Source organism: Prionailurus viverrinus, chromosome B1 (assembly GCF_022837055.1).
Source record: "Prionailurus viverrinus isolate Anna chromosome B1, UM_Priviv_1.0, whole genome shotgun sequence".
Classification (NCBI taxonomy): Eukaryota; Metazoa; Chordata; class Mammalia; order Carnivora; family Felidae; genus Prionailurus; species Prionailurus viverrinus.
Genome location: NC_062564.1, coordinates 13,616,355 through 13,634,561, shown reverse-complemented (window position 1 = coordinate 13,634,561; position 18,207 = coordinate 13,616,355). Strand labels below are relative to the sequence as shown.

The 18,207-nt window shown below is 39.6% G+C and overlaps 1 protein-coding gene across 1 annotated transcript in view; it reads right to left on the bottom strand.

The window, feature by feature from the left end:
- TENM3 (teneurin transmembrane protein 3) overlaps positions 1-18,207 on the bottom strand; it is a 451,388-nt gene that overhangs the window by 413,518 nt on the left and 19,663 nt on the right. Inside the window, exon 2 of the mRNA XM_047856975.1 lies at positions 16,162-16,440. Within this exon, the coding sequence (XP_047712931.1) occupies positions 16,162-16,440 (279 nt within the window). The remainder of the gene's footprint in view (positions 1-16,161; positions 16,441-18,207) is intronic.

Below are 18,207 nucleotides of genomic sequence, written 5' to 3'. Positions count from 1 at the left end.
CATGTGTGGTCCTCAGAAACTAAGGGGACATGATGAATTAGGAATATTCGGTGAATAATGAAAATGATTAGGGCTAGGTGGTAGGATCAGTGTCAAAAAATGAATCTTGGGCCTTATTAGTTTTGAGAAAAGAAAGACAACAGCCTTGTTTCTGTGGTATAAGAAAGATTATGACACGAAACTGAGCACCAACATTTTTCTATATCCACCCAAGAACTTAGGGTAAAAATCAGGAAACAAAATTTCCAGGTAAACACAGAAAAAGGGGTAAAGTCAGGAAAACTGTGATACCTACTTCAGGCACGTCTCTCTCTGAGCTGCCCGACAGAGAACAGAACTAATGTCTCCTAAGGCCTCTGTCAGACTTATGATTATGAAATTCAATTATCCGGCAGGTCCTTTTGCAACACAGAGCAGAAGTGATTTGCACAGATCATTTCCTCTAGAAACAGGCAGGTAATCACAGGAACATTAGTCCAGTGAAATAATACCCTGAGCCACATCGTGTTTTGAGAGTCTATAGTATCTCAAGAAAGACACAGATAATAATACATGGGGAAATTTGGGGGTAGGAATGATCATATATGGAAACCCATTATGACCATAGTCAAAACAAACCAAATCTTCCCCCCTTAAAAAGTACATGAAAGAGAAAGAGAAATGGTGCCTGTTTTTTTGTTGGTTAAAACAGACCAATTATCATTGTATGAAAGATATATTGAAATATTTAGGTCATCTCAGTTATTTTTGTATTCACCGATAAACATTAAGTGCCTACTTGCTAGGTATGGCAAGATATTTAAAAAGATTTTTTTCCTTGAATAACGCTACTAAGCATATTTTCTACACTTATAAAATACCACAGAATTCTTAATGTTTATTTAGAAAAGACTCAGCACTGAATCAAATTTATTTTAGGAATCTGAGATGACACGAGTAATATAGATGGAATGTTAGTCAAAACAAAACAAAAGATAACAGAAGTTCGCAGGCAATAATGCGTATTGCATTAGTTCAAGGGCCATAGTTTCATTCTTTGGAGACAGAATACTTCTAAGAGACATTCAAACAAAAAAAGGAAGCTTGGATTATGTTTGATTGATGCAAATAATAAATCTAATTTTCCCTGCTACTTTAGGTGGTTTATTAGACTCTTAGGCTTCATATCATCACTTTGCTAGACCTATCCTAACCCAACATGATGACTTCTGTCCCTTGTGGGAAATCCTCAAAAGAAAACTTAGCAATATTAGCTTTGTCGTGTTAACCAAAGATAAAATAATGCATATTTTAAAAACTGTTTAATAAGAAGACACCGTTTGCAGAAACTCAGACCCAAAGACATTGGGTGAATGGTCCAAGGTCAAGCAATGACTTAATTATAGAGCCAGAATAAGAAATCAGATCTCTGTACTTCTAATCAAGTGTCATTATCACTGCGCCTATGAAACTCTCTTCTAAATATAGTAGAATTACATCTTAAACTAAGAAGTGGGAAATAAATCTAACTACACAGAAGCTTATGGTGACAAGGACGACATTTACATTGGCAAGGATTTGTCCTTCTCTTTGAAAAGTACGTGATCTGAGGGACCTACACTCTATTATTGTCTGGTACCAATAGATTCCACTCAAGAGTAGGCAGTGTGCTACCGTGGGTTTGGGAATCAAACAGCAGCTTGAATCTTGGCTTTGTCGTTTAGTTATCTGTGAGACCTTAGCATGATATTTGGATTCTCTAAGCCTTAAGTTTCTTTCCATTGGTAAAATAGGGATAATAATGCTAAACTAGGAGGGCAGTAGATTGAATATAATAGGTACTCCATAAAAATCAAATATCTATCCCTGCCTCTGCCTATAACTCTATCAAACTCCTGCTCTGCCATTAGGTTCTCATATAATGGTTTTTCCAAAGACCAATAACAATAATACTCATAGACAAGATCCTTAGCAATTTTCATTGGAAGTGTCACTTCGTTTCTGTGCAGTAATGGCACTTTCTATGGGAAGTCAAACGATTTGGTAGAGAATACAAACTGTTCCAGAAACGAATGACATCTTAATAGCGGGAGCAGAATTGGTTGGGGTAAGAGGATTGTTGTGGCTGAAAATTTCTAATTCAAATAGAAAAAGAATTGTATTTCAAGGAGAGGATCAAGCCAAACTCTCACTCTTTCGATTGTTTCTTCAGGAAAGGGAGTCTTACCTGACAGCTATCAACTATCCATGCGTGATACATTCAGTACAAACTACCTGAAATACGGGAAAAGCAACCCAAACTCATGGGTATATATCAATATTCTTATCCCTTAAAGTTCAAACGTTCACCTCCATGTAGATTTCTTTTCAGTAGTTTTTAACCTTCTAGCAGTCAATCTCGCAAAAGATAGGGAAAAAGTATGACGGCGCTTTAAAGAAATGCTGTAGCCCAAGTTCCCCTTTGGACCATCTGCATCAATCTCTTAATATTTTGAGAAAAAAACCCCAATAAGTACACTCAGTGTGCGAACGGTGAAACCGGGAAGCTAACATCCAGACCCTTAAAAGATGCAAATGCGAACAGTGACAACTAATGGAATATAAATCCTTTGCCTTTATGTCATGGAGGGGCCCACTGGCCAAGGGTCAGGGCAACTGCTGTGACTTCGCCAAGCTATCTCCAGAACTCAACCATCCTGATTTAAAATCTTTATCAGAACTGAGACCCACAGGTGGAAGCGGAATACGGTTTATTGCGAATAACCTTGCAGCCTCCTTCTTTGCCTCACCCTGACACAGGTCCTGGTGTTCTCCCGTGGTTCCCATGGAAAATGTATCAGTTGCAAAACCTTCATGATGGCTGAGGTGAAGATAAACACCAAATCAAGGGTACAGGCAATCTGTTTCACGTGGTGATTGCTTTGAGATTTGCAAGAAGCGACTAAAACATACGGGGATAGAGTATTCTCGGACTTTGCTCTTGAGGTGCTGAGCCCCTCCTCTGGAAGCAAATCAGTGCACGTTAGTAGCCGTGTTCTTGTGGGATACCGAACGATCACTGAATGTCCTGGCTGATGCATGGCTCAGGAAATATGGAGAAATCACTTTCTCTTTAAGTCTGAACTAGATCTACTATTATCCACTGTCCATCTAATTTTCTAAGAAAACCACTGCATATTCCCTTAAATCCACATTTAGTTTTAGTCTTCAAGAACATCTTTTACATACCGTTTACTGTCTCCCAAACCGCAACGTGAACTCTTTCGCACTACGATTTTACGTAATCCTGCAGGTGAAAGTCTATTTTATTGATCTTTCTCTGGCCCTTCCCCCTTTTCTACGATGGCAACGTTCTCCCAGGTTCTGAACTCACAAGCTGGGAGTCCTGTTTGGCTAGTTATCTTCCTTTCTCACCTTGCAAACCCCATCAACAGCACTACGACTTGTTCCTTCCTCCCTGTTCACAACAGCCCATTGTTGGTTCATATGGGACCCTGGCTCATCAGTTCCGAGTCTGCCTTGAAATCATCTGTCCATCATGTCTCAACTCTGCTTTAGGACATGGGCAGGACAGACACTATCCACAGCGACAAGCTTAGACCTTCAGCCTGACATTTACAGTTCTTCATAAATCAATTCCATTTCACTGTCAACTTTACTCTCCATTGCTTCCCAGGAGGATTCTTCTAGATGGGGTGGCCTCCCCATGATTCCCCTTATTGATTCCAAGCATTTCCTCAAGCTGTCCCAACTGTAAGTAAGCGTGGCCCACCCTTCTGATACACTGAAACGTACTTTACCACCTTCCAAGTCCTGCTTAAATCCTAAAAGTTCTGCAAAATCCTTTTCTGAATCTTGATTGCTTCTCTCTTCTCAATGTGCAGTGGAGCAATAATGTATTTCATCTTGCCGCTTTGCCTTCTAATTGTTTCTTCGTTGTAAAGCCCTGGATCTCCAAGTCTATTAGCTTGAAAGCAAAAGATATAATTTATTCCCCCCAAATATCTCTCAAAATATTTGATATAAGGATGTTCGCAGAATACAATAAATCCTCACTTTTCACAGGATGAATGCTTTATTTTTTACTGAAAAATAGGTCTCAGTAACTGCTTGTGACATTATATATGACTTCCATAAGCCTATTTCATTCTGTTTTTCTATTACTACATTTTTGCAATACCTATCGGTTACATATTGCACTGCTACCTGGGCTAATTGCGTATTCCCAAAAATGTTGCTTTTTAGTTAGCATTCTAGGTGTCTCAAAAAATGACCAAACCTGTATTTAGTATCTAAAAACTACTCTTTATATAAGGAATTTCATAAATCTTTTCCTATTTCATTGCAAAGGTTTAACAGTACAATTTTTCACGGATGTCTCATTGCCAAAATTTAAGTATATTAGTATATACTTATTAGACATCATGAAGCATCCCCTAATTAAATTAAGTGACATTTACAAAAACGAATCGTGTGAAGACAATCAGTTGAAATCCCTACGCCATAGACTATACTGAACAACATTTAGATTGACTGAATGTAAATGAAAAGAAATATTTTAAAAAGGAAGAAACCAGAAATGGTAATTTGCTCTAGGGGTAAAGCCAACATATCTAAGCGCGCGCGCACACACACACACGCGCGTGCAAACACAAGTAAATAAAGTAACTGACTTGACTATATTTTAAGAGCTTTCTTTAAAAAATCTTTATAGAAACAATATCTTAAACTCTAGGTAAACAAAACACTTGCAAAAGATTAGGATCTAAATATCTCAAAAGAGACAAAGAATTATTAACATTCTTACTATAAGAAAGCACTTGAAATTCTCTAAGTAAAAAAAAAAAATATATATATATATATATATATATATATATATTGTATCTACCTCTCTCTACTGCATCAGGCTAAGGATTGATGAAAAAAGATTTACCTCTTACTGCTACCATTGCATTTTAAAATTTATTTGATAAGGAGGCAGAAACTTGGTAGAAATGAATCTGCTTTGCCGAGCTGGAGAAGATGCAGGTTTTCTTGGCACTTAGAATCTCTAACAAAGAGTGTGCAGCTATTTAAGCAAGGCAGGGTCCTGCTAGACCGGAGGACCTTACACTTGATCCATAGAGTTGGCATCTCTACTCATTACGCTTAGGAAGCCTACACCTATCTCTCCGAGCAGAAAGCCCCCATTTAAGGAGACGTTTATACATATCAGGTCTTCCTACAACCAAAGCCTCTCATCAAGGCTGCATGTACACCCGGGGCGGGGCGGGGTGGGGTTGGGGGGGAAGTGTCAGTGTCCTGGTGTCCTTGAATTCCACTCTCCTTTCATTTTCCTTACGTCCTAGAATATCCGTTTCTTCATATACCCCGATAGAACGATGGACAAAGGGCATGAACTGGCAATTCACAAAAGAAGAAATACAAACAGAACTAAACCGGTATACAGACACATGAGAATATATTCAACCTATCGATCAAATGAATATAAATTCCAACAATAGTAAGATGCTATATTTTATCAAGTTGCCATCATTTTAAAGCATGGCAACATCTGTTGTCCATGGCTTGTGGAAAAAGACACTTTTTTGTACCGCTGGTGGGAGTGTAAATTGATACAAGTTTTTTTGCAGGGCACTTTGACAGGGTCTATCGAAAGCTTTAAATCGTATGTACCCTTTGGCTCTGAGATCCCACTTCCAAGAATTTATCCTAAGGTAGTAACAGATTTCGGGGCAAGGATTTAGCCACTAGGAGAGTTACTACAACACAATTTATAACAGGGAAATTTCAAACAACCTACATGTCCAAAAGTAGTGGGTCTGTTAAACAAATTACAGTAAAGCATGGCATGGAAAAATATTATGTTGTAGAGGAATGTCTGATAACATGGAGTGACTTCAGTAAAAACAAGTTGTAGTTTTAATTTTTGAAAAGTATATACACAGAAAAGAATAAAAGTGTAAATACCAAAATAAAAACTCGTCAATACTACCCATTTGCTTCTCCGCACTGTCCACTGAACATGCGACGCAAAGTAACTAAAATAGATCCATTAAGGGCATGGATTTAAACACTCATGCTATTTTACACTTAAATTTGACCTAAAGTTTCATTTTTATCATGTCTGTCATGACCTAGCATTTTACTTGGTTACTGAGATAGTACAATGCAAACAATGACTGAATGTGTGAAAAATGCTAATGATTATCTGAAGTCTTCAAGTTTTTAAAGAGGTTCATTTGAACAACGAATAAGCACCTATGAGAATATTTTGTACCCTACAATCTATACAATGGTGCACCAGTCACAGTAAATGAGACATAGTCCATTATAAGGGAATGTTTTATACTTGTGTTCTGCAGCAACTGACATTTCATTCAGGCACTTTCAAATCCCCCAGGAATCTCCAGCTGCTGTATGTCAAAATTTTAAGATCTCTTTGTGAACTTTAACACCCCTATAAAAACCAGTTGGAAGATCAAGCCTACTTCCTACGGATTACTTTGATATTAACTAATTAAGACAAATCAATTATTCAGTTTAGTCTGAATAATCATCTCACAGGGTCACCATCTTCCAAACTGCAATATACAGGTAATAACTTCCACTCTGGCATTTTATAGCGTATTTCTTTTTTCTTTTTTTTTTTTTCTTGGACATATCTCTTGTGATATGGCTTTCTGGCCCCCTTTTGGATGTGATTTTTTAAATAAATGTTTGCTAATGCCTTGAGAGTATTAATTAATGATCAAATCTCGTTATGCAATTTTAAGTTTATAAACACGCACGTTTCTTAAGCAAAGGAAAGGATAAGGAAAAGAAAGAAGTTACCTATGTGTCTGGAGGAGTACGGAGAACAGTCCTGTTAGGTCAGGCTCCAAAGTCAATAACTACCTGTTTTCCACTGGATTCTGGGTGTGTGTGTGTGTGTGTGTGTGTGTGTGTGTGTGTGTGTGTATGTCTATACTTACGGTTTTATAGAACTACCTGAAATAAAGCATGCATTTTGAACAAGAATGTACTTTCCCCCAAACCTTCTGATGACACAGAGTCTCAATTCCGTCAACTATCATCAACTTATACTAAACCGACTTGCCATTTGCATGATTCTAATCAATACAGATCGAAGTTTACCTTTTTTAAGTGTACCTTTTCTATAACAAACCCAAAACTTATCATGCACACACAGTTTTAAGATGAAGAGTACCTTAAACGATAAAACGCTTTGAGAGATTCGCAGTGACATAAATTTGTATTTCCAAGACCCCTTTACTCTACATCCCTCAGAGGCCAAATTATCAATGTTCCCTAATGTCTCTGTTCCCCTTCTTGTTACTGGATGGCTCCTTCCTTTTCCTTATAAAGAGGCTGAAATGTCCTCCGACATAAAAATACCTCTGCCTCTGTGTATCTCAGGGGTTGCCAGCCTACCTCCCTTCTGCCTTTGGAAAGAATGATCAACACTGGCTGGTGCCATATTTTTAGGTTTCTGTTCTTATGCCCTCCCACTGCAATTTGACCACCATGCCCCCTACACAGAAATGAATAACCTCGTGTGCAGTCCAAAGGGTATCTCTGCACTTGACTCACTAGACTTTTGGAAGTTTAGACCCTCTCTCTTGCTTCCCATCCCCGCTCTCTCTTGTCTCCTGTGAACAGATTGTTGATTTTCTCTTTATCTCTGTGGAGGGTCCTCCTTTGTTTCTTTCATGGGTACTCCCTTTAAGCCTTTATGTTACATATTGGTGAACTCAGGACTTAACCTTCCGTTCTCCTCTTGACTCAAGGTTTGCTTTTGGGGACACTTTTAATTCTGCCACATGGCTTTCACTGCAATGATACAGATTAGAAGGTAAATGTTTTTAAACAAAATCTACTTGAATTTTCTTACTCTATGTATAACTGCTTAATAGATTATTGAACTTTGGTGTCCCCAGACACCTTAAATACAACCCGTTCATGTCTGACTTACTAACTCTACCACAAACAATATATACTTTAACCTCCAACTTGAATTATACCATTGCTGGGATCGCACTGTTCTTCCACATTACAGGGTCTTTTTAAACGTCCCTAATCCCAGCACGATGAATAAATCTTCAACTCTTGATGCTTTCTATTTCAATCAGTCTTCCTCTCCTGCCTAGTTCTTGGTTTAAACTTGTGTATCTTCTCACTCTGATAATTATAATACTACCTGATTGGCCCATTTGCTTTCAAGTTCGACCTACAAACCCACTGCGTCTTTGCTCAGCAAACACTGTACCTCCAGGCTCAGGCACTGGGCAAGGTGAGTACAGAGATGGAATGGTGAACAGAGCCGAGCCCCTACAGATCTTACTCCCTGTGGGGAAGACAGTCGACTTTTGGGACTGCTTTCAGAGTGCTCCATAGACTGTAAATAGGACTGTAATATTACTCTGCACGAAAATCCTTTAGAGCCTCTCCATCACCTTCAGGAAAAAGGACAGATGTCTTAACATGGCCGTGTGGCCGTTCGCAAATACGGTTTGGGGCAGCTTGTACCGCCGCAAATCATCACTCACCTCCCCACATCCTGTGTTCCAGGTACCAAACAGCCCATGGCTCTCAGAAGAGTCCCCACAGATTTTATCCCTTCTCCTTTGCTGCTCTACCTACATCTTGAATTTCTATACATCTTCGAGCCTGATTCCAAAGCCACCTCCTTCTTCCTCCCTCTTCTCTCCCACCCTCAATCTCTGTTGGCAACAATCTTCTCTGTGCTGACACTGACTTTGCATATCATGTGCTAATACCATTTACCACATTAAAATCCAAGCCCGTTGGCCCACTCAGCCTATGAGTCTCTAGAAGTTGGGGATGACTTCTTACCCCTTTTTGTTTTTCCAGCACCTGGTATAATACCCAGCATTTACTGTTCATTGAGGGAAGATGTAGTTGATATAGTAAGTAAGAAATCAGTTCAAAAAGTCACATCTAAACTGTGTTCACTTTTCAGTTTCTGTGTGACAATATTTAATGTTTATTTATTTGAGAGAGAGAGAGAGAGAGAGAGAGAGAGAGAGCAGGGAAGGGGCAGAGAGAGAGAGAGAGAGGGAGACAGAATCCAAAGCAGGCTCCGTGCCATCAACACAGAGCCTGATGTGGGGGCTCAAACCCACGAACCATGAGATCAGGCTCAGGACCTGAGCCGAAACCGACTGAGCCACCCAAGTGCACTGTCTGTGCGACGATATGTAAAGTCAAGGTACTACTCATAAGACATTTTTAATTGCCCTTTTCTCAAATTTATATGCATTTGTAGGAATTTCAATATGCATTTTAAAATGATTTTGCATTTAGGAGCCCCTGGGTGGCTTGGTGGGTTAAATGCCTGACTCTTGGTTTTGGCTCAGGTCATGATCTCACAGTTCATGGGTTCAGGCCCTGGGGCGGGCTCTGTGCTGACAGTGGGAAGCCTGCTTGGGATTCTCTCTCTCTCTCCCTCTCTCTCTGCCCCTCTCATGTCTCTCTCTCAAAATAAATAAATAAACTTAAAAAAAAAGATTTTGCCTTTAGTTTCTGTACAGTCTATTCATTATGGAAAATTATCTCAAATCCACTGATAAATATAAAAAAACTTCAATGTAGTAAAACTATTGTTCACACTACTCAGTAAATAATGTATAAGGTCTTCACGTTTATACTTGCATGTGTGTATAACGTTGATAAACAGAATTATTATGACTTGGGAAGAATATTCTTTAAGTAGCACCAAAAAAACCCCCAGTTAGTTGCTCTTCAAACACTTGAATACCCACAGAATGGCAAACCCACTAAGGTTCTATGGCTCTAACACTCAATTTTTCTATTTCAGTGATAATTACATCAATAAACCTGATTCAGCATTTGCTGCCGTTCAATTCATTAATTAAAACAATCTTCCTGCTACCACTGTGATTTTTCAAGGATATCAAAAACACATTCAAAAATCAAAATAGCACACATCATCAGTTTTGATATGTGCCTAGTACGCTTTACTTTGATTTCAACTCTATAATGAAAAGAACATTTAGAATATAAATAGAGAGAGCATCTAGTCCACATACTCTGAACAATACTTAAAGCACAAATTGAAGTCTGCAGATACGGCAATAGTCATGTGAACAGTAGCAAACAGCCAAGAGGTTCTGAAAATCATCTCAGAATGGAAAATACACATATATATAAATACTTAGGTCACAACAACAAAAATGGTATACTTTAGAGCCTCCTTAATTAGAGTGTCAGAACGCTAAATTAAAAAAAAAAATTACATCATAGCTTTATTTGCTCGGGTGACCTGTCACACATCCACAAAATAAACATATCTCATTCTTCAAAGTGAAATAGGGAAGCTTTTGTGAAGAGAATGGCAAGTCGCTATTAAGCCATAAACGTATACATATCAAGGCAATATAATTACTTTTATATATTGGAAACTATTTGACTGGACTCTGCAAAGCAGTACTCTAATTCTGAGCTTGATTTAGCAAGTATACAGCATCTTACTTTTGCTGTTTCTGACATCCCAGGGCACCTAAAACATAAAATATAATTTACAACGGTAGAACACGCCAAAAGTGACCATTACATGCCAGAAGAGAGCCCATAATGGAATTTATATGCAAATTATAGTTTAGTATGTGTAGTAAAATCTCATAAAATTAGAATAACGCTGAAGTATTTATTTCCTGTGGCAACAGAACTCCATCCTAATTCGTAAAATCAATTTCCAAAGTAGGCTGAAAGGTTCGTGGGTAAAGTGGAGGCAATGGAATTCTGGGGAGCCTGGGTGGCTCAGGTCATGATCTCATGGTGTGTGAGTTCAAGTCCCGCGTTGGGCCCTGCACTGACAGCAGGGAGCCTGCTTCGGATCCTCTTGCCTCCCTCTCTCTGCCCCTCCCCTGCTCGTGCTCTCGCTCTCTCTCTCAACGATAAATAAATGTTTAAAAAATGAAAACAGTATTCCAAAGGACAACGGGTTCCTTGAAGTATTTTAGCTGCACAAAGTATCCATTTCACCTAAAAATATTGCACTTTACTGCCCTACCCTCTTTGCCAGCCAAATTAGCCCTTAAAACTTCAGGATCATGAACAATTAGTGTGGCATCAGTGAGGTCCTACAACAGGTATATTGCTAAGACCCCAGGTGAGAAATAAAGTCTTTCAGGAATGATTTATTTTATCGTGCGAACTGATGAGCATCAGGTAATTGCCTTTTAATTGACCGGCTGTCTAAGTAACATGCCTTTGAGGGAAACACTACTTTGGAAATTTCCTTTGGCCAGGAGGGGAAGGGGCAGGCTAAAAGTCTTTGAAGTCTACGGCCATCAGACTAATTATCGGCACCGTTCAATGTACATTCATTTAATTACAGTAAATTAAAAAGGATGTGGGGTTTGGGAGGAAAATAAAAGAGTCAATAAATGGCGACAGGAACACCAGGCTATGCAAATTACCAGTGCCTTTTCTGGAGACCACTAGCTCTCCCTCCTCTCGACACACGTACAAAACTAATGCAGACAGAGAGAGAGTAAAAAGAGGCGGGGGTGGGTAGGAGGGGGGATTCGCTGTGGGCCACGACGGTGGAGGTAACTTGATGATGCTTATCTAACTCAATCCCCATCACCTCTTAGGAAGGAGACATAAGTGTCCACTTTTTACAGATGATAAGAACGCGCACTTTTGGGCACTCACTCGACGCCAGTGTTCTAGGCACACGACGAGCTCTGTAGATCTGAACTCGTTTAATCCTTACAACAGCCCTATACGGACTATATGCCATGGGCCATTTTCTCTATTTTACCCCTGTGGAAACTGCAGCACAGGAAGGTCAACTACCTTGTTCAAGGTCACACAGCGCAGAGGTGGTGGGACCCAGGCAAACCCAGGTGATCTGCCCCCCTGACGACATGTCCTCAACCGTCCCTCAGTGGAGGTCCTCGAGGTCCAGAATGACAACGAGGCGGAAGAGGAGTGCCAGCTCCTCCTGGTCTAACTTCAAAGGTCATGGTTTTCCAAGGGGCATAAGAGACTACGGAGAGAGGGAGATGAACCAAGACGAGGACCTCAGCAGGACAGCACCGCACCTCTGGGACTGCAGTACCCCCGAAGACAGAGAGGGGAAAGTTGGGAACTCCAGCTCCGGGTGATTCAGGAGCCAAGAGTCGCAGCTGCTGAAAGAAGAGACTGAAACCTTGACCAGTGTGATTCTAAACCCAGGCACCTTTCATGATGCCGCACTGCCGGACGACAAAGGATGTTCTATGTTTTGGCTTCTTCTGGGAAAAGATGCACAAACAAACATTTTTAAAGCTTAAAGGTTGACGTCGTGGGGGGAGAAAAAAAAAAAAGTCCTTTGTTCCTGACATTTAAATAGACAGTTGGAACTGAGATCAGATTACCTGCAAAGCTGGAAAAGCTGGAGAGTGGAAATTCAGCCGGGGGTCTTTTAACAATACATCAGAGACAGGAAAGATGCTTAAAACAACCCAGAGCATACTGGCAATTCTACCTTTGATGAGGGCGACTCATCACGTTTATTTTGTCACCTCTCAACAGCTTACCAGAACGGCGGCTTAGTAGGTGACCACAAACCACTGCCCCACCAGTATCTGGCTGGAGAATGAGGAGAACGACCACAGCAAGCACTATGTGTCTAGAACAGTCTTCTCCCATGTCCTTAACTCAGAACAAGATCAACATTTGGAATTGCATACGTAACTCAATATACCGGAAAAACAAAATTCTTTCCCCAAAATGCTTTTTTAACTTCAAATCCCCGTGGTTGGTGAAGAGTTAGTTTTGCAAAAGAATAAATTTTATCACTTGTTTTGAATCTCTGCTAACATGGAGACGTGTGACATGGTCCGAATGTTCCTTTCCTCTTGTGGGATGCTCAGACCATCAAAATTTCATTAGCCTCACAGCCGTTCTAGCGCCTTCTTAACTTGAACTGTTGGCCTCTTTATCAATAAATAAATGAAACCTAATCCCTTTTAGTGACTACACTCTTCTTTGAAGTTTCAACCAGAACATCGGGCACTTGGCTTGCATAATTTTACAAATGTTGAATAACAGTTTTCTGGGGAAAACAGCCTATTCACAGTTATTTCAAATGATGAAAACAGTCAACGAAAACTCCAGTGCTAAACCGGATGAAAACAAGGCAATGTCTGGTTCCTGAATTCGTTTCATTTTGGTGAGTTATTTCTCACATGTCCCTCTTGTTTCGACCTATAGTGATATAACAGAACTTCCAATGATGCATCTGAAGCTAGTACAGTGAATGATATTAGACACTTAAAATAATGAAAAGCAAAGAAAGATATCACTGGAAAAATCAATAGCCTCTCAAACTTAGAGCTGTGAAGAATAACCGAGGACAGAATTCAATTATGTTTATTTTATATTAGAAATATTTGACCAGAAATAGTAACAGCAAACTACGTAACAGTTTTGAGGATACGGCTTAGAAGGATGTTAGAAGGCCGTGTGTAGGATTAGGGATTCTGGTTTTCCCTACAACTCAGCTTAAGAAAGATATCCATAGTTTTTATATCAGAAAAAAAAAAAATTCCTCAATACTCTTATTTCATTCCACAATTCAAAAGATCTGCCACATATCCCAGAAAAGTATGCTTTCCCACCTCTTAATGCAATTAATTCCTTTCAGTGGAATCTTGCTCCTTCGGACTGATCAGTGACAATTCAGAACAAATACATTAATCTGAAATGCTCCTATGGCCGTACATATTAAATCTACGCGACAACCAGTGTTCCTTCAGAGGCCATATCTATTTTGTTTGCTTTTTTGTTTTCTTCCCTAGGCTGACCTCATTGGGACTTCTTGGACCATCAAAATGTTTTTTGTTGTTGTTGTGTTTTTTTTTAAAACAACCACAGCCAAACCTTGGGGAAAAGAGTAAACACGAGTTTAAGTCATCCCTTGCCCAGCTCAACAAACATTGTTTTTGACACTCTATACTCTTAACTTGGCTGACCTGTTGTTTACTCTCAACAAATGCTACCAAATGTTCTGAATTTCGATGCAGGGCCCTTGACACCCTCTTCCTGTCTCTCTTCATTCTGCTTCATAACAAGCACCTGGAGGCAGGAAAGAGCACACCTTCTCTCACCTTGACGTAACTCCATGAACAAGGTCTACCAGGGAGCAGGGGAGGCGAGGACCTCCTCTAGGTAATGACAGTCCATGCAGATGGTGAGGGTCCATGGTAGGGAGAAACTCAGGCTTCCTTCTCTCCTCCCTGCCATTTGGATATTTCATACTCTTAACTAAAAGTTGAAAATTTGGTAAGTTTTAGATTTTCCAAAAAGAAAACAAAAAACAAAAAACGGCATGTGTTGGGGCATTCACCGTGAAATCGCTTCAGCAGGTGTGGAATTGTAAAAATCGTACACTTCATTTCTGTTTTACGAATACGGATGCTCTAACAGGATACATTTGTCATTAGAAAGGATAAAGATGCCGCAAAGATTGTGGGTGGAAAGAACAACTGACCCGATACGAGACAATATTTAATGGATACGGGTATGGATATAATGCAGATAATCAGAAACGAATGCATTATCTTGCTGCGTTCTGCTCTTTTCTATAACTACCATAAATTTTAATCATGTAGTTTAGGGAAATCAAATGCCGAGTGCTACGTTGGAATATAACCATCGTACCTGAAGATTCGGATAGACAGGAAACAAAGTTGGTACCAACGCTTACGCATTTAAGGTCAGGAACTTCTGAATCCCCAGTGAAAGCAGATACAAATACAGGTTTTACGGAGGTGAGTGGATTAGCTCAGAGAAACGCTGGCAGCCTGATTCGAAGACTCATTTTGTCAGAAAGAACCGTCCTTGTTTCCTGTTTGGGGCTGGAATAAAGCCAGCCACCATCAAGAACTGACACTTCCAAAATGAATACAGTGAGTGCGAATCATTAATCGATCTTGACTTTGGTTTGACGCGCTGAAGTATTCTACATAAGATCCTGTGTTAGTTGGTTTAAGTGAGACTTTTTTTGGTGACTCGAAGGGAAGCCGGTAAGAGTGAAAGCATTAGGCACCACTCCGTCCTGTGGCAGCTAAAACGGAAAGCTGAACAGACCTGCTTTCCTATGGCAAAGCGAAGCTGACAAAGTTGGTCAATAAATAATACAAATGAAACGCCGTTGGTGAAACAACCATCTTTCTTTTCAAATGCCATGCAATTCCTCCATTTTAATTTTCTCCTTGCTTCCTGGTGCATCATACACACATAGCATCAATGACTATATTAAAGTAGCAAGGGCACCGTTAATACTAAATGCCAACAGAGAAATGTCCTTTTGTTGTCTGGGACGTTGGCACTGACGCCCCAATTCTTCTTAAAAGCAATACTGACGAAAAATTAAGTTTCCTTTTAAAGCTTTTATTGTATATAAATGAACTGTTGTTATTCCGCATTGGCACTAAGAAAAAAATCCCAATAATTTCTAAAGACACCTTTCTTACAGTATGCAACAGTGCTATTTGGATATCCTACAATGCAGTTTCTGTGTGTGGACTTAACTGCATAATAATCCAGTCCGCAAAGCACATCAAAAACCACACTCTCCCTCTTTACCAAAATTTCAATGGCTCTCATCAACTAGTAAGTTTAAAGCATGATCAAATTTGTTCTTCAATCACTTGAGCCCTGTTAATAAACTATTCTGTGTGCTCATTCATCCATTCTAAGATTCTGCAACTTTGAGATATCTTCAAGAGGAATCTACAAAGACATCTTTGATTACAAGCTGGCTCTGGGGTAAACTTTATCACCCCTTCTTTGCTACCCCACAGAGAATAACAGGTGACATGGTCCAAGATAAGTCAAAGCTAATCTTTTTTTTTTCTGTACATAATTAAAATGTTTTTCAAAACTATAGCTAACACATCATAGACTGCTTGCATAATTTAACCATCTGAGGTCGAATATTGATTTTTTCCCAGGAAAAAAAAATGCATTATTCAAGGACACTTCTTGAGTTCTACTGCGTTAGAACCAAAAGAAAGGAAGAAGGAAGAAAGAGAAGGAAGAAATGTGAGGAGAGAAGAAAGGAAGAGAAGCATGCCCCCACATTTGACTACAACAGACAGCAGCTCTGAAGGCCAACATTATAGAGCAAAAAATGGTACTTACCATTCTCACTGTCTGACTTGTTTTCGTGCTCCGTATCTGTCAGGGTGAGGGCTGAGTTGGACCGGCTTGACAGGCAGGAGCTGCGGCCTGATTTGACCCCCCTGCCCCAAAGTCTCATGGCATGCTCTGGGGACATCACTGCTTCATTTTCAGTATCAGCATCTGACCCTGCACTGATAGAGTAACCTCTGTGGGGGAGCCCCATTTCCGCACAAAACACAAGTCCTCTTCGAGTTGCTGGTTCACAAACTCCTAACTGCCTTAGGGTAAAATTCTGTCCTAATTAGGGGGAAAAAAAGATAACAACTAGTGAGTACATGTTTCATTTTCTTCGTCTTCTTCTTTTTTTTTTTTTTTTTTTTAAGAAATCTCCCTAAAATAAACACTCAAGCATTCAGGTTTTTCAGTTATCAGCACCAGGTGTTTACATTAGCAAAGCATGGCATATGGTCAAGTGGGTGCAATTATGGCGGGCGGGTGGGGTTCCTCCCCTGACTTCCCACACACCCCCACTTAGGGCTCCTTTGTCAACCACTTAAGCCCGTAAGCACCTCCAGAGAGAGGTAAGCCAAGGAGAACACGCCATGCCAACTCAGCCCAGAGAAAGGACTGGTTATCAGTGATCGAAGTTTGTTTCGCAACTTGGGAAGCAAGAGAAACTGTCAGAGTTATCTCTGGTGTCTTGGCTCTAGTCCTAAATGATGGGATTTTTCCCACCCAGATGTCACTCCTTTGCAAGAGAAAAGAGACTAAGTTACTTGTTAAGTAGAAATAGGAGCTTGGTCAATCTTTATTACATATTCCCACCTTAAGTTAGCAACCGATGTAAACACAAATCCTGTGTGTGTGTGTGTGTGTGTGTGTACATATACTATATTTTGGAGTGTCATGCTTTGAAAATTTGCAGACATATGACTTTCTAGACATTGCGCTTTAGTAATCACCTGGAAACATCGGTATTGATCAGAGTAAACCAATTTTTGCAAATAAAGTGCACTCTAAAAATAAAGTGGGAGAAAAATGTATTTAAAAATTAATGATAAAATCAAGTTCCCTGAAAAATAAACGGCTGTGAACCCTGCGGGCCTTTACTAATAAATTGAGCATAATAAAACCCACGACACGGCAATAACTTAAAGTAAAAGTGTTTAAATTAGGTGACACTTTAAAATGACTACTCTTATTAATGACTTCGCCAATCGTGTACGTATTCTTGAACTTTCACGTATGTTTTATGGGCCTCTGGATGAGTAGAGGGAGAAATATGTTTGCTTGCAGGATGCAGGTATATGACTCTTCCATTTCTTGTCTCATGCTGGTGTGATGGAGTCTGAGATTTAGATTTAGGTACCGACCAGAATCAAAATCCATGTAAAGAATAACAGCACACAACGACTGATTTAAATGCCACTACATAAAACCAACCTTTCAAGAATGTGAAGCATTTAGATCACTCATAGTTTTCATTTTCCTACTTCTATCTCTTCAATCTACAAACATCTTAAAGTTAATTGGCTGGTGTGAGAGCTAACACAACACTGTAGGTTTTAAAAGCGGATGTCATAGGTGATTTCTGATAAAATAACAACATGTTGAATCTTCTAGGAAGTGAGTCAAACATAATGCACAATATAGGACATATCTGGTTATAAAGGTATCAGTAAGCCTCCAGGCCTCAGCACATTTTAACTAGTGTGGTTAATTGCTTTATTGCTGTGGTCATATCAGAAGTCGGAATCAGCTTTATCTTGGCCAGACTTCGAGATGGGTTCTGACAATGACACTCATAAATAATGAAAATCTGTTGCTACAATTAGCTGCAAATCAAACTGCTTATGAGAGAGATTTGAATAAGTACCTGAACCAAAAAATATGTCGGAAAATAAAAAAGAAAAGAAGAAAAGGGAGAAAGAGCCCATCGGACAGTGGAAAAAGTGGGCAAGCCTGACGAATTAAGGCACAGTATTCTCAGAATCTTTTCTTAAAGAATTAGTGTAGCTTGTATTATGAAAGTAAATCCAAAAAAGGTCAATGTTATGGACAGTT